Consider the following 23,646-nt stretch of genomic DNA (forward strand, 5'->3'; position numbering starts at 1 on the left):
ATACTAGTACTTCTTTAACAGACTTTGCCAATAGTTTGAAATGACTTTGAAGTTCTTTGTAATGTGAGATATGTGGATGAAGCACTTTGTTAATGTTTTCAACTTGTCGACGATCTTGCCAATCTTTTTTGTTATAAATATTTTTATTCTCCTCCTTTTTCACATTTTCTCCCAAATTTATACCCAACAATAAACAATAATCAGTAACGAATGCAATATCAATCCTCGAATCAATAACAACGAACTCACCCTCCCACCAAACACCCAAAACATTAGCCCGCATGTGAACATAAACAAATGACAAAAAGGAATCAGGAATCACCCATATTCACCATTAACAGATACAGTCCCCCTCCCCCAAACCCTCCCAGACCGCCCCCTCCCCACAATGTTCGATGTAATCCAATTATCGAAAGTGCATAATGAATTGCAGAATCCCTCAATTCAAATTTGACCTTCTCAAGAGTCAAGAATTCCATCAGGTCCCCCCGCCACGCCAAGGTGGCGAGGTTGATCTCCATCCCAACAGGATCCGCCTTCGTGCAATCAACGAGGCAACACTTGCCTCCGCACCCGTTTCCAGAAAAACGTTTCAATCTTGTAACATCTGCCTCCGCGCCCGTTTCCAACCCCGGCTGACCCGACACTCCGAATATGGACTCCCGAGGGCCCGGGCCCAGTTTCACGTCCACCACTTTAGAGATTACCCTAAACACCTCCTTCCAGTAATCCTCCAGTTTTGGACAGGACCAAAACATATGAACATGGTTTGCAGGGCCCCCCCGCAATGTTCACACACATGTTCTACCCTCTCAAAGAGCCGGCTCATCCACGCCCTTATAAGGTGTGCTTTACATACCACCTTCAGCTGTATCAGCCCCAACCTCGCACGCGTGGTGGAGGCGGTCATCCTCCAGAGCAACTCATACCAGAACCCCTCCTCCATACCTTCTCCCAACTCTTCCTCCCCCTTTACCATGATCCCTTCCAGCGGCGCCTTCTCCTCTTCCAAAATAACCCCGTAAATCGCCGATACTACACCCTTCTCCAGTCCCCCTGTGTCAGCACCTCCTCCAGCAATGTGGAAGCCGGCTCTCCTGGGAAGCTCTGTATCTCCTTTCTGGCAAAGTATCAAACTTGCATGTATCTAAATATTTCCCCCTGCTCCAGCCCATACTTCGCTCCCAGCTCCTTCAATCTTGTAAACGGACCCCAAGAAACAAATCTTTTCGTAGATCTTGCCAATCTTACCTGTAACGTAATCTTCAACATCATGCACGTTACTAAGAGGGTTGTTGTTTTTGAACATGTATAAGTTAAAGGGGGCAGGATCTTTGCCAATATCATTCCATATGGAGTAATCAGGAGCTGTCCAACGTCCAGCTAAGACATCATAGTCTCTCTGGCCAAAGTGTACCAACTTAGTCAGAGAGTCATACAAGCCACCATGGAATCCCACTATTAGTTGGAAATCTGGGTTAGAATCATGATAAATTTCACCATAGGCAGTATACTGAAGCTGCTTGATCATTAGGCCTCTACTGCTGAAGACTGCCAAAGGTGTCCCAGTGTTGTCTGAAGCAATGTAGAATTCTTCTCCACTGCTGATCTCCATGGCAAAGAGATGACCCTGGAGGTCATAATAAAGGGAAGTGATGTCCGAACTGGAGTGATTATAAACATGGGTTACCCTAGTTGGGTTGTTCAGATCTGAATAGAAGAATTGCAAATGCTGACCAAAATTGGTTTTGCTGGAGACTCTGCGTCCCAAACCGTCATAGCGATATTGCACACTCCATCCATTGGTTTTGCTGTAAACGCGGGTAAGCAGACACTTGGAGTTGTACTCAAATATATCAGAGCCTCGCTGAGAAAGAAGGCCATCTTCATCCAACTTGTATTGTACATCTCCCAGTCGGGTAATCCGGTCTCGAAGATCATAGCGTAATGGCATGAGACGAATGCTACTTCCTGGGTTCAACAGATGCAGGTTGCCATTTAAGTCATAACTATAGCGCCAGGTTCCTTTGTCATTCACAGCAACAGTCTGCAACTGCCCATCTCCATCATAATCATATGTGTATTTGGTGGTATTGGCATAAGGGCCGAGCTTAATCTCTCTTTTGATCACTCTCCCCATGCTGTCATATTGAACTGTCATCCAGTACATGAGTGACCTGAATATCTCGTACTGAACCTCTTTGATGCGCCCATGAGTATCAAAATGCTTACTCAAGGTCATCACAGCTGTGGTAATGATCTGATTTATATCATAATATATTACTCCAAACTTCCCAAAATGTTCAACTTTCCCCGATATCTCATCATAACGGTACAGGTCAACAGGAAGTGGTGTTTCACTGATAATGGGCTTCATGCTGGCAACTCGAAAGCTGTTATCATGATACGTGTAATCAAACCGTGCATTTACCATGCCTTCCTCAGAGAATCTATAGATTTGCCTGTCAATCAGAGGACCAAATTTCCTGTAGCGGATTGTGCATGAGAACCCCCCACTTTGCAAGTTGACCATTTTGAGCACACCTGTTGACTCATCATAACCAAAGGTGACAGCAGTACTGTCATAAAGGACCTCGGAGAGCTTTGATAACTTTCCATATTTGTAGAAGACCTGACGTCCAGTGCCCAAGTAGGCAAATTTCAGTATTCGCCCTTCCGTTGTGAAATCAAAGATCATCGATGCGTTGCTTTCGGGAGGATGGTAGATATTGCGGATGTAACCAACAGAATTATGAGTTGACATGGTATGCCTGGCTACACTGGGCATTGTGACTGCATGGAGACGATCTGTCTGGTCAAATTCAAAGATGTACTGACGTTGACTCTGGAGAAGTAACACCATAGACTGCAAAAGAAAAGAAAAAGGCTTATAAATTGAATAAAGAAAGTATACTTTTCCTCCCAATTTTCTGACAACCCCTTCATGTTCCTTGAAAATATTAATTTTGGCTATGATATAATTTTCCAAATGCTTATCGTCTAACAGTGCCATTTGGTGACCAACTATCATTTGTGATGCTGTGTCATTCAACCACAAGGGAGCAAGCACCACAACTGATTCTGTCCCCTTACTCCATGGACGCACAAAACTCACTTCTAGGGGGGTGTCTTTGTAGAGCAATAATCAATGAGAATTTGGGTTATACAGTTTTCTTCCTTTAACTGAGAGACATTAGTAGCATCTCTACTGTGACTCGATGAGATCAACTAATTCAAAACTGACTTTGGATTGAACATACAGCTATTCTGGTTTATGCTGTTCAACAACTTGCAGCCAGGTATTAAAAAAGTTTTCTGCGAAAGTAAAGAAACTGGCAGTTAAGTCATAACCCATGATTTTGTGATTTTCTTATTGTGCACTGGGTAGAGGAAGCATGCGTAATAATAATTTTTGGAAAGAAATTGAATGAATACTTGAAGGGGGGAAAAGGAAGATGAATGGGACTCTTAGTCTGCCAAAATTGGATACCTTTGCCACTAACAGATGCAAAAAACAGCTTAGTCCCCATTGTTACCAGACTCTTGAATGACCCTCTAATGGACTGAACTGATCTCTCCACACATCTTCTGTACCGAGTAGTACTACATTCCGTATGCTTCACCTGATGCCTGTGTCTATGCATTTACATTGTGTATCTATCGTATGTCTTATGCTTTTTCATGTATGGAACGATCTGTCTGGACTGGAGGCAGAACAATACTTTTCTCCGTATCTTGGTACACGTGACAATAAACTCAAATCCAAAATGACAGCACAGACATGATGGGCTGGATTCTCCTTCCCCCGCCCGCCTCAAGAACGCCACGGGCAAGTTGCGTACAATGGAGAACTCCATATACCTCGGGCAGGATTCTTCGGGTGGATTCGGCCAGAGAATCCAGCCCGATGAGTCAAATGGCCTCCTTGTGTCCTGTATTATTCTATGATAAGGACATTGAACCACATACTGTTAGTCCATTTGTAAACTTGTCCAAAAAGTTAATCATGTGTTACACTTACAAAGAAATGCAAAGTGAATATTGGGCTTTGTGATCCTTGAATGAAATGAAAAATGAAAATCGCTTATTGTCACGAGTAGGCTTCAAATGAAGTTACTGTGAAAAGCCCCTAGTCGCCACATTCCGGCGCCTGTTCGGGGAGGCTGTTACGGGAATCGAACCATGCTGCTGGCTTGCCTTGGTCTGTTTTCAAAGCCAGCGATTTAGCCCAGTGAGCTAAACAGCCCGTTTGCACCCATAAGCTCATAATAAACAGCTGGCACTCCCAAGAACATGTTTATAACTCTTAAAATTCCATGGACCTTTCAAGTTTCAACAGTCGTTTGACTTTGGTACAAAAGTAAAATCTGTACTGTAAAGAATTCAGTGTGGAATAGGGGTTTCTTTCAGTCCACTGTCTTATGAATTTCATCTGTGAGAAACTCTATATCATCTCCTTTAACTAAACCTCCAGGCCATGGTTTCCATTATTGACCCTAGAGCGTAAAGAGATCCACCTGGATTACAAGTTCCACTTTATTGGGAGAGCTAAAACCATAAATGCTCTGAAATAGAGCATTTGAAGTAGAAGCCAGGGCTTTTTGGGGTTTCAGCGTAAACTGCCTTTGAACTTTTATTTTATTAAAGAGAGTTTCCCTTCTGCTTTAATCCGGTTTGGTTTATACTCTCAGTGTGGAACCATATACTAATATGATCAAGACTATGTATTTATTACCAGACTGCCAGTACGTTTTTAATAATTTAGCATAGGAGTTAACTGGAAAGTAGTTCACCAAATCATCTGACAGAATGGAAATTCCAAAGAATACCTAAAAATACAAATAAAAATACCTAAAAATGAGAAATAGGAACAAGAGGAGGCCATAATATGCCCACCGTGTGTGTTCCTCCATTCAATAAGATCTCGGCAAATCTACCTCAACAGGAGGTCAAAAGTGTACTTTTTAACAAGCAAGTTGGATATTTCTGCAGCGTAATGTTATCTACCAAGTGTTCCCTGTCACACTTTCTCCCATTCCTATGATGATGATGCTCCATTTTTGTGATTGAGCAATTGTTCTCCTCTGAATTAGTTAACTTCACGAGTGTCCCTTGTGTTTTCTAGGTGGAAAATGTAATCAGGTGAGTTTGAATGATTAATTGCGGAAAATAGAAACACTGTAAAAATGTGAATGGTAGAAGACAGGAAAGTGGGAAGCTATTTGGGTCCCCATTAATACATTATGTTAGAATAATAATGTGCTATATTATCAACTGGCAGGACACTGTTTCACATTCAAAGTTTCACAACACAGTGAGTCCTGATTTCAATTATGCTGGAACCAACTAGAGATCAGCAGCACTCGCGCAGGTACCTGGAGGGAAATTGGATATAATCTCAGATCAGGTTCAGGTTTTAAATATCAGCAGGCCGTTCTTCCAAGTGGGCCCCATGTAGCACTGACTGGGGACCAGGAAATGCTGAATCCCAGTTCCACAGGGGTTCAACACATGTTTTTATACAATCATGTTCCCCAGCCCCACATTCCAATAGCTTTGACACACTTTGCTTGTGACAGTAGATGCTGCATGAAGCATGTAGAAATGTTGACCAATAAATCAGTAAGTGTCGCATTTTTTTAATGCAGACATAGTTTAATAAATCAAAGATTTTACTTCTGAAATGGCCACTATATCCGGGGAGAATTATTAAGTTTCGTCATGTCCATCAATATTCTTATGGGAAGTGCACACCTCCTATTTGTTCTGCTCCTTGCTCCTTATATCATCTCAGTTTAGGGAGACACTGAAAGAAGGTAATGTCGTCTCCATGCTACAGAGAAGGTAAACCAAGCAACCTTTATACTGATCAGCTGATAGCTCATGTCTCTTTGCAGTTTTTTTTTATAAAACGATACAGCGCAGCACAGGCCCTTCGGCCCACGATGTTGCACCGACATGGGAAGTCAAAAACAAAAGACCATCTAACCTACACTATGCCATTATCATCCATATGCTTATCCAATAAACTTTTAAATGCCCTCAATGTTGGCGAGTTCACTACTATTGCAGGTAAGGCATTCCATGGCCTCACCACTCTTTGAGTAAAAAACCTACATCTGACCTCTGTCCTATATCTATTACCCCTCAATTTAAGGCTATGTCCCCACGTGCTAGCCACCTCCATCCGCGGGAGAAGGCTCTCACTGTCCACCCTATCTAACCCTCTGATCATTTTGTATGTCTCTATTAAGTCACCCCTTAACCTTCTTCTCTCTAACGAAAACAACCTCAAGTCCATCAGCCTTTCCTCATAAGATTTTCCCTCCATACCAGGCAACATCCTGGTAAATCTCCTCTGCACCCGTTCCAAAGCTTCCACGTCCTTCCTATAATGAGGCGACCAGAACTGTACGCAATACTCCAAATGCGGCCGTACCAGAGTTTTGTACAGCTGCAACATGACCTCATGTCTCCAGAACTCAATCCCTCTACCAATAAAGGCCAACACACCATAGGCCTTCTTCACAACCCTATCAACCTGGGTGGTAACTTTCAGGGATCTATGTACATGGACACTGAGATCCCTCTGCTCATCCATACTACCAAGAATTTTACCATTAGCCAAATATTCCGCATTCCTGTTATTCTTTCCAAAGTGAATCACCTCACACTTCTCCACATTAAACTCCATTTGCCACCTCTCAGCCCAGCTCTGCAGCTTATCTATGTCCCTCTGTAACCTGCAATATCCTTCCGCACTGTCTACAACTCCACCGACTTTAGTGTCATCTGCAAATTTACTCACCCAACATTCTGCGCCCTCCTCTAGGTCATTTATAAAAATGACAAACAGCAATGGCACCACAACAATGATGGGGGGTCTTGCAGCATGTGGACACCTCTGCTTTTTCAGCAGCAGAGATTTGAAATAAGGGGGGAATTTGGAGGTCTCGTCCATTTGTTGGAAAGCTGCTGAGATCTCGGGTTGCCACCTTTAGGGAAGGCCCGCTATGTCAAGTACCTCTCAGGCACTTAACTGGGCAGCAGCAGGCAGAACTTCACCACCTCCTCTCCTTCCCGAGAGCAGCTGGCCAATCAGAGACCAGCAGCTTGTGCATTGCTGCATGGATTGCATGGATTGGGAATTAAACCTATTTCTTTCTATTCCATTCAGTAAACATGAGAACACCAAAACTGCACGTCATTGCCTTAACAGAGCTATTCCTAATAGCATAGTTAGCACAAAATAGAAAATCGCACTACTCATAATGTATCATAAATGTCACATCTACCCACAATTACTGTCTGCAAAAACCTTCAAACCTGTTGTCACATTTTTGTCATTTTTATACTGATACAAGTTCCTTCATCTATATTTCTAACAGAATCCGCAATGTAGTTGCATTTTCCCGTCAATGCAGTAACTGGAGCTCATCAGTTTTGCATCATACAGTTCCTTCACCTGAACTGCAGTGAAATTTTAAACATTTCATCTGACTATTTTTCGATTTATCTATAAATAATAGAGTATTATCTGCAAATTAGGATGAGCATATGATTTCAAGAGAGGACCTGTGTCATGCCCACATTCAGTCATCCCCACCCTCTAGGCTTCAGTTTCCCCAAAGCCTGTAATGAATTCTGACCCCCTTCCTCATATACAATGCTACTGCAGGTTACAAGGAAACATGCATCTCAGAATGTTTTGATATTCACCTTTCACATGAGCAGTAACCTAATGCCAGATATCCTCTCGGTTGCCATGTCCCTTTATTGCCCTGTTCTTTATCACATATAATATGATTCTTAAATAATGACTTGGCCCCTGCTTGGTAATTAGAATATTTAATGGTAACAGGAATATGTAATAATGGGGCCCTAATGTGCAATTATTCATCCAGTGGAGGTACATATGCAAATTTCATAGGAGGTGGAGTAGGGCTGACAACCGCTCTTCATCATAGAGAAGTAATAGAGTTGGCTGACACCGTGTAGCACAAGTAGTTTTGAGGATTCTGACATTCGTGACATGGGGGTGAGCAAAGGTGATTCTTGTAAAGGTTCTTTGAACCACTGCGTGAAATTCTGGGAAAATCCATTGGGTATTATTGAAATGCTGGGGAGCCAAAGCCTTCAGGCAACGAGGAAGTGCCCCAGATAAGTAGTCAGCATGGAAATTAAAAAATAAATAAATTTAGAGTATCCAATTAGTTTTTTCAAATTAAGGGGTAATTTAATGTGGCCAATCCACCTACCTTGCACATCTTTTTGGATTGTGGGGGTGAGACCCACACAGACACAGGGAGAATGTGCAAACTCCACACGGACAATGACCTGGGGCCGGGATCGAACCCGGGTCCTCGGCACTGTGAGGCAGCAGTGCTAACCACCGTATCACCGATCAGCATGGAAAGTTGATGGATTTGGTTGACTTGCTTGGTAATCTATTTTATCTACAACAGTGCCTTGTGAGCAGAAATCAAAATTGGAATTTTTAATTCTGATGACCTGATGGAAAATGTGTGATACAAGCAGTGTACACAACTTTCTCCTCAGAATACATAGATACATAGAAGATAGAAGATGGCAGAATCCTCAAAACTACTTGTGCTACACGGTGTCAGCCAACTCTATTACTTCTCTATGATGAAGAGCGGTTGTCAGCCCTACTCCACCTCCTATGAAATTTGCATATGTACCTCCACTGGATGAATAATTGCACATTAGGTCCCCATTATTACATATTCCTGTTACCATTAAATATTCTAATTACCAAGCAGGGACCAAGTCATTATTTAAGAATCATATTATATGTGATAAAGAACAGGGCAATAAAGGGACATGGCAACCGAGAGGAGACCTTATGGCTCGTCGGGCCTGGTCCGCCATTTATCATGATCATAGCTGATCATCCAACTCAATAGCCTAATCCTGCTTTCTTCCCATTGCCTTCGATCCCATTCTCCTCAAGTGCTATATCCAGCCACCTCTTGAATATATTCAATGTTTTAGCATCAACTCCTTCCTGTGGTAATGAATACCACAGGCTCACCACTCTTTGGGTGAAGAAATGTCTCCTCATCTCTGTCCGAAATGGTTAACCCTGAATCCTCAGACTGTGACCCCTGTTTCTGGACACACCCATCATTGGTAACATCTTCTCTGCATCTACCCTGTCTGTTTAAATTTTATAAGTCTCTATGAGATCCCCCCTCATTCTTCTGAACTCCAGCGAGAACAATCCCAACCTAGTCAATCTCTCCTCATATGACAGTCCTGCCATCCCTGGACGGCAATTGCCGTTCAAATCTAATTGACAAACTGGAAGGACCTCAAACAACCCCGTTAACACCTGAGGGTGGGACCTGGAAACATTATTTGACTCAGGTAAATTGGAGGTATTAAAAAATAATTTATTGCCATTCCTTGCTGTTCACGAGTCAAGAGACAGGTTTCACAATTGGCAAGAAATAATCAGACCAAAGTCATCCAATCAGTTAGGCAACCCAAACAAATGCCCAAATGCTTACGAATTGTAATTTTGAGGTTAATAATTCAAAGTTCAAACGACAAAAGCAGAATATGCATCATCCCATAATTAAATGCTCCTGTCTCGGAGCTTAGGATGAAAGGTTTAGACCTGGGATGAAAGATGAGGGGCGCGATTCTCCCAAAACGGGAGAAATCGTAAAGCTGGCGTCAAACCCAGGCGGGTTTGACGCCAGCGCGCCCCTTCCCGACCGGGAACCGATTCTGGTCCCCGGTCGGGGCTAGCAGCCCGACGCCGTAGGCTCCGGCATGACGGGCTTAACGAATATCGTTAAGCCCGCTTGCCGGAGTTAGCGCCGGCTGACGCGTCATATGACGTCAGCCGCGCATGCGCGGATTGGAAGACTCCAACCCGCGCATGCGCGGATGACGTCATCGCGTATTTGCGCGAAACCCGCGCATGCGCGGGCCGGGTTGCCCCTCAGCCGCCCCGCGAATGGATACTGCGGGGCGGCGGAAGGAGAAAGAGTGCGCGGGCATCGGGCCCGTTGCCCGCGATCGATGCCCACCGATCGCGGGTCCATGGCACCCTTGGCACGGCCGTGGTACTGCCGTGCCAATCGGTGCCATGGTTATGAAAAGCGAGTTTGTGACGCCGTTTTTACGAACGGCCAGACCAGGTGTGTTTGCCGTTCGTAAAAACGGCGTAAAGGGCTGGGACTTCGGCCCATCGAACAGCTGTGAATCGCTGCCGGCCGTAAAAAAACGGCGGCAGCGATTCGGGTCGGGAGTTGGGCGGGGGGTGGGGGAGAATAGCGGGAGGGCGGGAAAAATGTCGGGAAGGCCCTCCCGCTATTCTCTGACCCGTCGTGGAGGTCGGAGAATTTCGCCCGAGATCCATCACGGACGGAGAATCCACTCCACTTGGTTATCACCTTGCCACTTTAACATTATCCATTGTGTCGGGGTTAATACTATCCTGCATTTCGGAAGTTCCAACTGTATATTCCAAACTCTATGGATCCATCGTACCACCTACAGTACTACTTTACATAAAAATTCACAATTTGGTCAAGTGCATATGTGACAGTGAGGGTAGCTGCTAAATTTTCATGATTGACAATAAAATGTAGAGCAACTTTGCTGCTGTTCACAGGGAGAAATGAGACACCTATCATTCTTCACAGGGATAAACAAGTAGTGCAATAAACTCTGCTGCATTTCAAAGTAAAGCAAATCTTGCACTTTCAACCAATGTACTATTACATGATAATTTTCAAGCTTCACAATCTTACTTATTGTTCACATTATCTAAAACAGCTGCAAGGCAAATGAAGGGAACCTGGAAGAACTAATGTGGTATTAATGATAACAGAGCTAATTACATCTAAACGTACTTTGTCAAGGTAAGCGTAGCTCCAGACTTTTCCATCAGAGAAAATTCGGGATATTATCCTGCCCTGTTCATCGTAATCGGTTTTCTCGCTCATCGCACCGCGTTGAATTCCAATTACTTTCCCACTAGACGAATAAGAGACATTAACTGCAGCTAGGCCACTGCTTGGAAGCCAGATTGTGGGGCGACCCAATGTATCATAAATAATCCTCAATGTGAATTTTCGATGATCATCATAAATCTTCTCTGTCCGGGAATTGCGATCAAAATCAATGGAAAGCAAGTTTCGTCCATGCAACTGTATAAAATTAAAGAATCACAATCATAAATGTGTCTCTCTTTACTTAAAACAGACCACATGTGGGATTACTGGGGCAATTTATTTCATTTTAATTATAATGGCTTATGCCTGGCGTAGATGATTGAATTTTGTGCCTTTGCCAATAAAGGAGAAAGCTTTCAAATGACATTATCATCAATATGATTTAAGTGATTGCAATCTGGCATGAGTTCAAAGAAACTGCAATGCATTCAGCCTTTGCTAATGAGCATGAACACCACAATTAACAACTTAATTATCAATTTTTCTCCAAAGTTCGTTCATATGAAATTTTAAAGGAATCACGCCTTACTTTCTTCATAGCTTTTGAAAAAAGTGTTGCATACATTATACTCAAGGAGAAAATTATTTTCTGCAAGTACAAAACATGGAAACATGAAGTAATGTGGCAGAGAAACACGGCACCAAGGGTCTTGAAGAAGTAATTTTGTTATCCAAAGGAAGTAAATTGCCAAGATAACACTATTTTGTTTTGTTTTAAAAGAGAAATTGCGTTCATGGCAGCCACGGCATACTGTGTATAAAATGGGTATTTACCTGTGATTCCACTGAAAGGAGAAATGAAAGAATGAGTCAATGCCTGATGATCTTTTGTTTCTACTAGTGGCCAAACCACAGAATCCGGAGTTTCTATTCCCTGTACTTAGTCAGAATATGTTTTTCATTTGGGCGAAATGACGACAAGAGTATGTGAAATGCATTAACAATTGTGTTGAGTGGAGAAGGTGCTGGCGATTCACCAGTTTCCATTTGGCACTACGGCTGAAGGCAAATTTCACCCCAGAGTCCATGCAAATCACTTTGGTGGCCTGTATTTCCATCTACAATTGGACTTGGAGTGTGGATGTAACAGCCTGGCATGGATCTGTTGAGTTGCATAGCCTTTTCCTGTGTTCTAAGTTACGTAGGAAATCAGTTTGACCAGGTTTTGATCCCGATCACATTTCTGGTCAGGCTTGGGCGAGGGATCTATTTTTCCATTTAAAGCCAGGCAGGTCTTCATTACAGCATTGGAGGCTAGGAAAGATGCTCCTCCATTACGGTTCCAGTGACCAGACTAAATCTCAAATCTTCACTGCAGTGAGGAAATCTGACAGCAAGGAAGGCTTTAGTGGCTTGTGCAGATGAAAGAATCTTTAATTAGCTCACAATTAGTGCTGGTGGCCATTCATGGGCTGACCATTAATGTTTTCAATTTATTTCCTGCTGGCATTTGAGTTGAAATGAGCTTTTGTGCTAGTTGCTGTTAATTAATTTATTTTCTGGCCCAAGTTCCCTTTCATGATACCAATTTGCCAATGGGAATCATTGGAGCTGCTGTGCTTAGTAGAAACGGATGGCTATAGGGATGGCAAGCTTGTTAGATTCTATGAATTGTACTCTGTGGCCATCTGTGGCCATCCACATACTTGTGTCTGGAGATTACGTTGAAATTAATTCTGATGAAGTTGTGACAGCAGAGCACAATGCCATTGCCAGTAGATCTGAATGCCCAATACCAGTTCTGACGAATGGTTCTTCAGACACATCTCCATAGCAGCATGACATGCTTCTATGCAGGAGAGAAGGCATGCCGGGCAAGAGCATTGCCCGCTTGATATCTTACCAACTGCAATCGCCACCCATTTCTGTGAGCTTTGTCACACTTTTGGGGCAATAACTATAGGGGTATGTATTTTTGGGGCCTGGGTCTGTCAAGAGTTAGATGCTGAACTGTGCCATCAGCTGGAAGAACACGTGGCCACCATGTAACCGAATGCGGACATATCAGGGACAATAGACAATAGTAGTCAGCTGTGGCTTGAAATGTGGCTAAATTTCCCTGCAGGCATGTGACATTGCAAAAGGTGCTTAAAAGGCGCAAACATTTCAGAAGTCTTAAAAAAACAGAAACACTGAAACCATACCATGGAATTTCAAAGCCAAAATAATTTTTGATCCCTACAATTTATAATTCACATGTTTACAATGAACTACCCTAAGTTTCCGTCCAAACATGGTCACTTTTCCCTTGGTCTGTTCCTTTCTGAGGCGCCATTCAATTGAGTTCAGTCCATTTTCCACTGGCAGAGTGATATTGCGTCGCCCGACAGTTGGACTTATGGTCCCAGCAAGAATATGAGGTTCACTGTAAAAGCTGACACCCATTCCGTTGGCATACATCACTCGAAGGGTGCCATTGTTGCAAAGCTGGTAACTGTTCCTCACTTGATCTGGGGAGAGAATTCCAGCAATGAGAAATCTGTTCACGCTAACAATTACCAGTTAACATTTTGAAAACAGCTGGTTAGAGAAGACACTGTAGCACTGGTGGTCTCTTAGAATAAATCAACTGACATTGAATACATAAGCTGAAACCTGCAAGGCAAGTAAATTATGCAAGGAAGATTCAGTGCTGGTATTTCGTTCCATATAAGCCTTTGAGTCTAATTTGCATCACACACCATGCAAAGATATCTTTTGAGCGGCTCAATATTTCATTTTGGGTTTTTTCCGGCGACGATCCTTCAATTTTTTCCCCCGGTTTCAAATACAGACAAGCATTTGTATCAAAATTAAGGGAATTATACTGCATAAGGAACAATGAATGAGCAGTGTGGAGTTTGCATGTTCTCCCAGTGTCTGCTTGGCTTCCTACAGGTGCTCCGGTTTCCTCCCACAATCCAAAGATGTGCAGATCCAAAGGTTATGTGGATTGGCCATGCTAAATTGCCTTTTGGTATCCAAAGATGTGCGAGTTAGGTGGGGTTACGGGGATATGGCAGAGGAGTGGGCCTAGATAGGGTGCTCTTTCAGAGGGTTGGTGCAGACTTGATGGGCCAAATTTCCTCCTTCAGCACTGTAGTGATCCTAGGATTTTTCAGCCCAGGATTTACTGAGAAGTAGTTGAGATTCTAATTGCACAGCAAGAATGGATTCAGGATGTCCAAACTGTATAGATTATTAATAAAATTGAAGTAGTTCAATAAGAATGATCAAACCATATTTATATTGCATGCTAAAGAACAAGTAGAACATTATCACTGAACCAAGCATTTTTATTCTTTCACTCCTTTAATATAAAATCAGCAAAGGTTTAGAGTTAACAGTGAAGGGAGATTTGTACAATAATCTTCCACTATACATCAAACAGATGTTTTAAAATAAATAAATTTAGAGTACCCAATTCTTTTATTTCCCCAATTAAAGGGCAATTTAGCGTGCCCAATCCACCTACCATGGGGTACATCTTTTTGGATTGTTTGGGTGAGACCCACACAGACAAAGGGAGAATGTGCAAACTCCACACAGAATCAAACTGATGCGTAAGCCAACCTTTACTAGAAATGATACAAAATAGACCACAAATACCAGGGGCAGAATTCTCCGCACCCGGAAATAATTGGCAACGCCGTCGTGAACTCGGCCGAGTTTCACAACGGCTCCCCACGGCCCCGTTCCCGAGCGATTCAGGCCCCGGAAATGGGCTAGGAGCGGGGCCGCGGGAAACACGTGGGCGATGACGCCAGAATGGTGCGACGCACGAATGACGTCGGTATGACGCCGCTCCGCGTCGTAAAAAGGCACGGGCGACCAGGTCAGCAGACTTAATGGGAGGATGACGGAGCCACGGAGGGCCGCCCCGAGGTTCGCAGAGAGTGACCTGGAGACCCTCCTCGATGCCGTGGAGCAGCGGAGGAGCATCATTTGCCCTAGAAGAGGGCATCGCCAACTTACCAGTGTCGTGCGACGGGCCTGGCGTGAGGTGGGCACGGCAGTGAGTGCTGTGGGGCAGACACCTCGGTCTGGGGAGCAGTGCCGGAAGAAGCTCCACGACCTCACCAGGGCTGCCAGGGTAAGTGCCAAGAGGGTGCTCCCGGGTCACAACAACCCCCCCGCCCCCAAGTCCCTCATCACCCACCTCCCCCCCAGGGCACGAGGGGAAGGGGGAGGGGGGGCGAGAGTGAGTGGAGGGTGGTTAACAAAGTTGTCACAGGCCCATATGAGCGCTGCGACCCCCTGGAGAGATGCCATGGTTTAGCTGCAACTTTCCCCCCAACCTGTGTCAATATCTGAACGGCCTGCTGATACCTGCCGAATTGTAATGATCTATCTATGCCCCCCCACAACAGGACAAGACTGCGTACAACAACCGGGAGTGCAACAAGACCGGAAGGGGTTCTCCCATAGTGCACCCCCGACCGCCTTTGAGCAGTGGGCTCTGGACCTTGCTGGGGGATCTGGCACCCGAGAGGTCGCGCAATGTGAGGTTGGCGGTGCAGAACCAAGTGAGACAACCCTGCATGACAACCCCCCCCACCCCCCCCCCCCCCCCCCCCAGCCCTTCCTCTCACCCCTCACACTCAGCCCACTGGACCCCCCCATCCTCTCTCCCCTCACACTCAGCCCACTGGACCCCCCATCCTCTCTTCCCTCACACTCAGCCCACTGGACCCCCCCCATCCTCTCTCCCCTCACACTCAGCCCACTGGACCCCCCATCCTCTCTCCCCTCACACAGCCCACTGGACCCCCCCCATCCTCTCTCCCCTCACACTCAGCCCACTGGACCCCCCATCCTCTCTCCCCTCACACTCAGCCCACTGGACCCCCCATCCTCTCTCCCCTCACACTCAGCCCACTGGACCCCCCATCCTCTCTCCCCTCACACTCAGCCCACTGGACCCCCCACTCATAGGTTGAGGTCGCACACTCCCTGGCGGGAATGTCTAACTCCCTGGACTCTGCGAACCTTCGGACACTGGTGGAGACCGTTGCAGGCCTCCAGGATTGGCAGCTCCAGGTGTCGGTGGGGCGATGGGGCACCTCCCCGCTCGCACCTCCGTCCCACAGTGAGGCCCGGGGGCCACCGGGCTCCCCGAGGGAGGAGGAGGTTCCGGGGCCCGTCCCATTAACTCCATCACGGGACGTCCCGGAACGCTCGGCCACCCCCCGTCCCATCCCTGATGCATCGGGTGGGCAGCAGGCAGAGCAGGGTGGCACCACGTCATCCGAAACGCCCGCGGAGCAGCCTGGCCCATCAAGGCCCAGGAAACGAGTGCCGACGGGGAGGAATGTCGCAGGGGGTAATTCTCAGCAGTCCGCCTCCACTCATGCTGTACTATCTGGGGATTCGCCTAGACGTAGTGGTAGGGCCCGTAAGGCAATGAAGACGGACACAGAGTAAGTTGGCACAGGTGAAGGGCACAGATTAGTTGTAGGGGCTAGGGCATCTGTACATAATGTTAACCATTAAACTCACTGTTGCACCTAACTTGTAAGACTGTGATTTTTCCGTTGCCACAGGGATCGTGATGGTGACCGAGTGCCGCTGGGGTTGACGAGCAGTGAAACTTCGGTGCCGGGTGTGTAGTCCCTTCCCCCCCCCTCCACCCCCTCCCACAGCGTCCCCACGCGGGCACGTGATGGAGTGTCCCTGACGAATTCAGCGACCACCGAGATGGATGGTTCAGCTATTGAGCTCACGATTCTGAGCTCACAGCCGATCGCAGAGCGGGCTGTCATCATTCAACATGGCACTGATCACAGCCGCTTTCACAGCCATCAATGTCGTGCCATACTGTCTGGCCCCAGTGATAAGGGTGATGTAGAACTGGAGCAGTGCACGCAGAGCGGGGGTGCGGGGAGGGAGGGGGAGGGGGTGGTTGGTGGTGGTGGGAGTTGTGTGTTGACCGTCTGGTGCGACTGGCGATGCAGGTGGTTGTGTTGGTGTTCAGCGGGGAAGTCGCGCACGGCGCATGAATCCTGCAGCCACCAACGCGTTGCGTGCCCGTTGTCCTCGCCGGTGCCGTCGTGCAGCATCCTGGACATCACCAGCACCCGGGTCCTGTCTGCGTGCTGCGCCCGACACTCCACCAACCTCCTCCTCCACCTCCTCCTGCTCCTCCTCCTCCTCTCCCCTCTGCATCGCTATGTTGTGCAGCGCACAGCAGACCACGACATTGCGAGCCACCCTCTCAGGCTGGTATTGCAGGGCCCCTCCGGAGCGGTCCAGGTACCTGAATCGCATTTTCAGCAATCCGAAACAGCGCTCCACCACACCCCTTGTTGCTGCATGGGCCTCGTTGTAAAGGGTCTCCGCATTGGTCTGAGGCCTCCGTATAGGTGTCATCAGCCACGACCTGAGCGGATAACCCCTGTCGCCCAGCAACCAGCCCTCAGCCGGGGGGCCGTCTCTCAAACAGAGCGGGGATGTACGACTGCGCCAGTATGTAGGAGTCATGCACACTCCCTGGGAACCTTGCGCACAAGTGAATGATCTTCATGTGGGGGTCGCATACCTCCTGGATATTCATGGACTATGTCCTCCTCCTGTTTGTGAACACCTCCCTGTCCCCTGCAGGCGGGCACATGGGGACGTGAACACAATCGATTGCCCCCTGCACCATCGGTATCCCGGCCACGAGCTCGTGAATCTTGACTTGCTCGGTCCTCGGGAAAGGTGATGTAGCGGTCGGCGATGGCATAGAGGGCGTCGGTCACATCACGGATGCACCTGTGCACCGATGCCTGGGAGATCCCGGAGAGGTCCCCGCTCGGAGACTGGAAGGAGCCGGTTGCATAAAAATTCAGTGCAACCGTCACCTTGACGGCAACCGGGATCGCGTGTCCTCCTCCCGTTCCACGTGGGGTGAGGTGCGACACGAGGTGACAGATATGTGTCACCATCTCTCTGCTCAACCAGAGTCTCCTCCTGCAGGTGATGTCCGGCATTGTCTGGAATGAGATCCGGGGACGGTAAACCCTAGGCCTCGGTAGTCGCCTCTGGCGCCTCGTCTCCACCATCAATGCCTCCTCCTCCCCCCCCCCCCCCCGTGCTGCTCGACGACTGGCAACTCCTCGGCCCTTCCCTCTGCTGCTGCAGCTGCCCCTGCATCCACTGCGGGTTGTGGCTGTAGACGCTGCTCCATCTCCAACTGCAGTGCAGCGGCCCCAACCACTGCGCTGAACATAGCTGTTATGTTTGAATACGTTGTGCTCACCTACAGAAGGGTGGTGGGGGGCAGAGAAACGACATGTTAGACGGAGGTTAGTCGACACCTCGGCAGCCGCCTGCCACGAGATACCTGTGTGTCCCGGTGGCTTGGTCGCGCTGCTGACACGCGGCCAGCCTAACCCCTGGTCACTTTCTGCGTCCAACGGGCAGTTAACAATGCATCCTCCTCACCGGTGCGTCAGTGGCTTGTGGCCATAAGCCACAGGGCAACCAGCAGCCGTGTCCTCGTGACCGTCCTGCAATGGCAGGGTGGCTGACATGTTGCATCCGGGGGTGGGCGGACCCATCCACTCCACTCACTCCCCCACCCCCCTACTACTCGCTCTCCCTCCCCCCTCCCACATGTCTCTCTCTCTCTTCCCCCTCTCCCCCCTCCCCCTCCCACTTGTCCCTCTCTCTCTTCCCCCTCTCCCCCCTCCCCCTCCCACTTGTCCCTCTCTCCCCTCCCACTTGTCCCTCTCTCTCTTCCCCCCTCCCACTTCTCCGTCCCCCCCCCACTTCTCCCTCCCCCCCCCCCACTCCCCCATTGGCCGCAGCGTTCTCAGGGATGCCGTCCCCAGTTTGCAGAGACTCCGGGACAGTCCGTTCACCTCCTCACTCCTCGTCAGCCAGCACGACTGGCTGGCGACTTTTAAAACCAGGTGTGGACGGCGACGTCGTGACATGGTGTCATGACGTCGGGACTTCGGCCCATCCGGGCCGGAGAATAGCGGGGGTGCTGGAGAGTCGCCATTTTGCCTCCGTCGGGTGACTCTCTGTGGATTTCCGCAAGTATCCCGACCACGGACATTTGGCCGGTGGGGAGAATAGCGGGAGCGCGTCACACCGGCGTAACGGGAAAAATCGGCGCGGCCCGCTATTCTCCGAACCGGCGTGGGAGCGGAGAATCGCGGCCCAGATTTTTCAAATTGCTGATCTCAATTTTCTACTAGATATCATTGGATAAATAGCAGGAAACTAGTCTATGCTGGCGTTTATGATCCACTCGAGTCTCCTCCCATCTTTCCTCACCTAAATCCATCATTGTTACCCTCTGTTACCTTCTCTCTCAGACACTTATCTAGTTACATTGTAAAATGTATCATCACACTATCAACTTCCTGGGGTTTACCATTGATGAGAAATGGAATTGGACCAACGTAATAAATATTAACGCTACATGAGCAAGTAAGAGGCTGGGAGGCTGGTGAATACATAGGAACATTGGACTTAGGAGCCATTTGGCCTGTCGAACGTTCTCCACCATCCAGTATAACCTTTCCTGATCTGGTTGTGGTCTCAGCTCCATTTTCCTCTCTGCCCTCCATAACCCTCAACTCCCTTTAAATCATTTCCTGAACCCTCAATAAATGCTGGCCTAGCCAGTGACGTCCACATCCCGTGAAAGAACAAAAAAAGCTATTCACTTCAACCACTCCCTTTGGTATTTTGTTTCACCACTTGTAGGGATAAGGGGAGGGCGATTCTCCGAGCCCCGCGCCGGGCCGGAGAATCACCACAACCGCGCCATGAGGCCCCGACGCGGCGCGTGATTCTCCGAGGTGCAGAGAATCGGCGCCATCTGCAGCGGCGCGTTTGATGCGGCGCTGGCCGCGGGCCGCTGGAATCGGCGGGGCCGCCGATTCTCTGGCCCGGATGGGCCAAGCGGCCGTGCGGATAAGACAGAGTCCCGCCGCCGCCGTTCACCCCTGGTCACGGCTGGTGGGAACTCTGCGCGAAGGGCCGGTGGGGGGGGAGGGGGGGGGGGGCCTGATGGGTGGGGAAAAACGATCCTTCATTGGGGGGGCCTCCGGTGTGTTCTGGCCCGCGATCTGTGCCCACCGATCGGCAGGCCGGCCTCTCCCCTCCCCCAGGCCTACTTTGTTGCGCGGCCGGCCCATGAACACCGATGCCATGTTGAGTCGGGACCGGCGCGCAAAAGAAGTCCCGCGCGCATGTGCAGGTTGGCGCGGCCCAACTGTGCGTGCGCGTTTTGGCGCGGCGCCCATTTGCCGCCGGGGAGGGAGGCTGGAGTGGCACGAACTGCTCCAGTGCCATGCTGGCCCCCTGTGGGGGACAGAATTCCCCTGTTTCGTACCATCATCACGTTCACGACGGCGCTCACGACGGCGCGAACACTTGCGCTCCACTTTGGAGAATTGCCCCCAAGAAGTTTTTTTTGGAATTCCCTGTTGGGGTTCTTGAAAAAATATATTGATGGCCATTGCTTATGCTCTTCTCCACAAGAAAAAACGGCCTCTCTGTATCCACTTTATCAAAACCTTAATTATTTTAAAGATATCTGTTCGGTCACCCTTTGACCTCTTTTTTGAGTCTGTCATTTTTTTCATATGTGTATACCCATGTTTATACCCACGTGTATACCCAAGATTTTTTGTAAATCTTCTTTGCACCTTCTCTAGTGCCTCAATATCCCTTTTATAATATGCCAACTGAAATCAATCGGGGAAGTAATAATGGGAAACAAAGAAATGGCAGAAGCGTTGGACACATATTTTGTGTTTGTCTTCACCATGGAAAACCTAGAAAACCTCCCAAAGATATTTGAAAATCAGGTGAAAGGGATAGAGGAAATTAAAACAATTACGAGGGAAAAGGTACTGGGAAATCTATTGGGCCAAAGGCTGAAAGTTCCCTAACACCTGATGGTCTGCATTCCAGCATCTTAAAAGAAGTAGCTGCAGAGATATTAGAGAAAATGCATAGATTCTGGAAAGGTCAAAGCAGTTTGAAAATAGCAATGTAACACCTGTCAATAAAGAAGGGGGAGAGAAAGCAGAAGATTATAAGCAAGTTAGCCTAACATGTCAGGTGGAAATTGCTCGAACCATTACTTTTTTCTTTTATAATTTTAGAGTCCCCAATTTTTTTTCCAATTAAGGGGCTTGAAGTATTGCTAAACAGGTTAGAGCAGGATACATGAAAAATCGTAATGGATCTGACAGAGTCAACATGGTTCTGTGAAAGGGAAATTGTGTTTAACTAGCTTATTAGTGTCCTTTGAGGAAGTAAGGGGCTGGTTTAGCACAGTGGGCTAAACAGCTGGCTTGTAATGCAGAACCAAACCAGTGCGGGTTCAATTCCCGTACCGGCCTCCCTGGGCAGGCGCCGGAATGTGGCGATTGGCAGCTTTTCACAGTAACTTAATTGAAGCCTACTTGTGACAATAAGCGATGATTATTATATTATCATTAACAAGCAAAGCAGATAAAGGAGAACCTATAGATGTGGTGTACTTGGATTTCCAGACAGCATTTGAAAAGGTGCCACATCAAAGATTACTGCACAAAATAAAAGCTCATAGTGTAAGGGATAACGTATTAGCATTAATAAAAGATTGGTTAGCTAACAGGAAGCAGAGAGTAGAGATAAATGGGTCTTTTTTTTCTGGGTTGGCAAGCTGTGACTAGCAGAATGTCTTATGAATCAGTGCTGCAGCCTCAACTGGAAAATAAGTTGTCAAAAGGAGGTAGCTGTTTGGAAAACAAAGGTAGATTTATGGGATTTATATTTGTATTGGTAAACATTAGAAATAGGGTATAGTTTTAAGTGAGTTTAATGTAATGTCTTTGTGGAAGGAAGAGTTAAACCTATAGTTAGATTCATGCTGCACAAAGATGTTTGTATGCGTGGGGGCTTTGAACAATTCAAATTCTGCTTCTATTGCATTTAGAGGAGGTTACGGTGTGAAAAGTAAATAATCTAGCAGGAGCATGTGACCATTGCTTAGTAACTGGGGGCCCATTAAGGTAGAAAGACTTTTTGAATTTTGTTTCAGCTGAATTTGCTTGCAGTTGAAGATAGGACACTGGGGACTGAACATTTCTTAACTCTGCTAGGAAAGGGCAAGTTGGACAGGCTAAGAGGGCTGCAAAGAGGTAGAATTCCCAAAGAACCAGATGTAGTCCAGATAACTAGGGAATTGGGGCAAAAACGCTGTTTCTCTCTCATTTGCTGCCAGACTTTGAGTTTTTCCAGCATTTTTAATTTTTATCTGGAGAACTGTGTACAATTTCCGTCTCCTTATTTGAAAAAGGATAGCATTTTGTTAGAAGCAGCTCAGGGAAGGTTCATTCAACTCCCACTTGGGATGAAGGGCTTACCTTCAGATGAAAAGTTGAACATGTTGAGCCCATACCTCTTGGAGTTTTTAAGAATTAAAGGTGATCTGAATGAAGCAGATATGATCCTGAAGGGACTTGATAGGGTGGCTATGGGAGAATGTTTTGTCTAGTGGGTGAGATTAGAACCAGTGAACACAGTTTAAGAACAAGGCATCTCCCTTTTAATACAGAGATGAAGAGAGGTTTTTTTTCTCAGACTTGTTAGTCTGTGGAATTCTCTTCCTCAGAAATATTGGAGATTGGATAATTGAATTGATTTAACACTAATTTAGTTAGATTTTTGATAGGCAAGGGAGTCAAGTGTTATTGGGGGCAGGCAGGAATTTGGAGTTGTGACCACAATCAAATTAGCCATGATCTAATTCAATGGTGGAGTCGGCTCAAATGGCTTATTCCTGCTCCTAAGTCCTTTGTTCATATAATTGTATGCAGTACTCGAAGTGTGATCCAACCAAGGTTACATACACGTTTATCTTAACTTCCTCTAGAAATAAAGCCTAGGGCTTATTGTTTTTTAAATGACCTTGTTGACCAACAGCATAACCTTTAGTGATTGATGCATCTGTAACTAATCATTGAAACACCAATCATGTGTTCTTACCAAATCTATCACCTTGCTCTGGGGAGGTCAGCTAGCTCAGTTGGCTGGACGGCTGGTTCATGATGCAGAGCAACACCAACAGTGTGGGTTTAATTCCCGTTACCATGAAGTCCCTACCTCGTCTCTTGCCTGAGGTGTTGTGGCCCCTCAGGTTAAATCGCTAGTTAGCTCTCTCTGTCTCTCAAAGGGGAGAGCAGCCTATGGTCCTCTGGGACGATGGCGACTTTCATTTCATGTCAATGCAGATCACATTTTATTTAGTAAGCCAGACTGTTTACCTTGAACCAGGGTATAAGATGCATCGGCTGAAGAAAGGTTAGTGGTGACAGTAACATCATCTTCTCGGTTGGAAGTTTCAATGTCAATATTTATTGACTTCTCCATTTCCCGATGCAAACTTGTCACTACACCACTGGGACGCGTCAAATTCGTCAGTCGTCCTTCACTGTCGTAACTAGGTGCAAATAGATGATATCAGGTCAACCTATATCTTGTATATAGAACCCATCAATAGGTTGCAGAGAGAATGAGTGTGGGAGTGAGTTACATAGAGAACCAGTGAACGCTTACAACTTAGAGGCTCAAGAACACTGGATATTTAGGGTTGAATTACTGAGAAAATAAAAGATATTTGAAATTTAAACTTTACGGAGAATAACAGATACCAAGAATTAAGTTACACAGAGAAAAATAATGT

The 23,646-nt window shown here is 46.9% G+C and overlaps 1 protein-coding gene across 22 annotated transcripts in view; it reads right to left on the minus strand.

Moving 5' to 3' along the window:
- Positions 1-23,646, minus strand: part of LOC119965371 (teneurin-2-like) — a 3,273,255-nt gene that overhangs the window by 13,189 nt on the left and 3,236,420 nt on the right. For all 22 annotated transcript variants that reach the window (XM_038796070.1, XM_038796068.1, XM_038796065.1 and 19 more), the window contains 4 exons: positions 23,228-23,403; positions 13,206-13,441; positions 10,890-11,186; positions 1,252-2,866 (listed from right to left, as the gene is read on the minus strand). In XM_038796070.1, the coding sequence (XP_038651998.1) occupies positions 1,252-2,866; positions 10,890-11,186; positions 13,206-13,441; positions 23,228-23,403 (2,324 nt within the window). The remainder of the gene's footprint in view (positions 1-1,251; positions 2,867-10,889; positions 11,187-13,205; positions 13,442-23,227; positions 23,404-23,646) is intronic.

This window comes from Scyliorhinus canicula, chromosome 4 (assembly GCF_902713615.1).
Source record: "Scyliorhinus canicula chromosome 4, sScyCan1.1, whole genome shotgun sequence".
In the NCBI taxonomy this organism is placed as follows: domain Eukaryota; kingdom Metazoa; phylum Chordata; class Chondrichthyes; order Carcharhiniformes; family Scyliorhinidae; genus Scyliorhinus; species Scyliorhinus canicula.